This window comes from Uranotaenia lowii, chromosome 2, assembly GCF_029784155.1.
Source record: "Uranotaenia lowii strain MFRU-FL chromosome 2, ASM2978415v1, whole genome shotgun sequence".
NCBI classification, from domain to species: domain Eukaryota; kingdom Metazoa; phylum Arthropoda; class Insecta; order Diptera; family Culicidae; genus Uranotaenia; species Uranotaenia lowii.
Window position 1 is genome coordinate 84852811 of NC_073692.1, and position 2168 is coordinate 84854978.

General features: G+C 42.1%; 1 protein-coding gene across 1 annotated transcript; it reads left to right on the plus strand.

The window, feature by feature from the left end:
* LOC129741620 (uncharacterized) lies at positions 1 to 852 on the plus strand. Its single transcript, XM_055733359.1, has one exon. The coding sequence runs from the start codon at positions 1 to 3 to the stop codon at positions 850 to 852; it is 852 nt and encodes a 283-aa protein (XP_055589334.1).
* Positions 853 to 2168: the final 1316 nt, after the last annotated feature.

The following is a 2168-nucleotide window of genomic DNA, read 5'->3' on the forward strand; positions in this document are numbered from 1 at the left end:
ATGTTGGACTTGATTTTGTCGCACGGCTTAGGATTACTTGGGCGCTACCTAGATTACTTCTCGGAAAGCCCATACACACACAAAATCAACACCGCTTACGCGCTGATCGATCGTGCTTTGAAACTGTCGGATGCCGAAAAAAGGAAAACCAGCATCACCACAGTCAAGTCGATACTTAGAAAAAACAACTATCCGCAAAACATGATAGACAGCGTTGTACAAAGAAGAGTGCACAATTTGTATAATACCCTCGAAAACAAGCAACACATACCCGACGGTAGCCGTTTCATGTCGTTGCCGTACATACCATGTCTGACCGAGAAAGTTGCGAAAATCTTGCGCAAACATAATTTGATTGCAGCTCCTAAGCCGTGCGACAAAATCAAGTCCAACATCTTTACGAAACTTAAAGACCCAATTCCGATCATGCAACAAACAAATGTCGTTTATGCCATCACATGCGCTTGCGGAAATGAGTACATCGGACAAACGTCGCAAACTCTTGCCAAACGCATCAAACAACACGAAACCACCGTGCGTCTAAAACAGAAAGCTACAGGCCTAGCTCAGCATGCGTTGGAAAACGGCCCCGGTCATGTGTTTGATTTCCCGAAAACGAGAATTCTCGAACGAATCCCAAATACAACACACCGTCGGATAGCTGAAAAACTGCACATAAAGATGCGAGAGAATCGTGCAGTTAACATCCAACAGGACACAAAAGGCATCTCGAGCGTGTACAACGGACTGTGGAAAAAGCTGCGGGAAAAAGAGGAAATGGAACTACATCGCAAAACGGAACACATTCAGTCGACAGCGAGCCGCAGCAGCAGCAGCATCAACAGTGACTAGAAAAAATCAATGTGACCGCCCCAGCGGGTGTAAAAAAGCTATTAGTGTAAGCGAAAGATAGTAGATAGGAAAGATGAGAAAGTTTATATTAATTAATTAAAACATTTTTTTTTTCCGTTTATTTTTTATAAAATTAGTTCTGAAGATGGTTGAAATAAAATAAGTAAACCGAAACGTAAACTACACGGCAGTTATTTCATTGAATCACCGAAAAAAAATCAATCCAAAAAACGAGAAGATAACAACAACGGTGACTTAAACATTTAAAGAAGTATATGTTCTTTGCCGAAGCTTGGTCGAATTTGAATATTACATCGTTATTTTCTTGTATGTATCCGGTTAACTGATTTTTTTTTAACGAACACAAACACATACAGGATCTCAATGAAACATGATGTTTCCAGATCCCTGCTACGTTACACGATTTGTCTTTGTATCGTGTGACCAACATCTTTTAAACATGTGCTCGTGAATCTCGTTTTTAAGCTTTTTTTTCCTCAGATTTAAGCTTTTTTTTGCCTTGAGAGCATAGGAGACGAAAGTTTAAATCTGAGGAAAAAGCTTAAATCTGTCAAAACGAGGGGAAAAAAGGGTAGATCTGAGAGATGTGCTCCACACGGTTTGAATAACATTGCCGGGAAGTGGATGTTTCCTCGAAGAGATTCCTTTTTTTCTTAACTCTAAGCGTACATCTTTCGAGGATATGATGGCTGATGATTTGATCTGAGAATAAATCATCACCATCGCGCGCGGCGTATATTGAGCCGCATAAATGATATGTTGCAGTGAGTTAAATTCCAACAATAAAATATATTTTTTTAGACGAATTATCCAATAAGATGAAAATCCCATAAAATGTGTTTCTTGTTTCGCTTGAATGTAGTAGTCATGCATCATTTAGCTTGCAGCTCGAGTCTTTATGCCAGTAATGCTTTTCCAATCATAGCATCTTTGGTACAGTACCTACTCTTTTCAGCGCATTTTCGGCACAGATATTGTCTAAATAGACATGAGATTTTTGCAAACCTCTTCTATGGGTGGACTTCTGCGCAGCCCGTTTGCGGATCCTTGGACTACTCCCGCAACGTGGCTCGGAACAGCATCGAGAGTAATCCTTTTGATTCACGAACCTCCCCTGAGTTGACTACTGGCAGGAACTGCGGATTGGCCTGGGACATCTCGTTGGCTGGTGTCTGCGCTAGCGGTCCATCACCTGCTGGCAGGCCCTCTACGATGGTCCTTTGGCATGTGGCTGACCCCTCGACCGAGGCTGGTCCTACGCTGGCTGCCGGAACACTTGCTTACCACCCAAACGT

What these genes read in the sequence shown, in the direction of transcription:
- LOC129741620 (XM_055733359.1), top strand. Translation starts at nt 1, where the DNA reads ATGTTGGACTTGATTTTGTCGCACGGCTTAGGATTACTTGGGCGCTAC.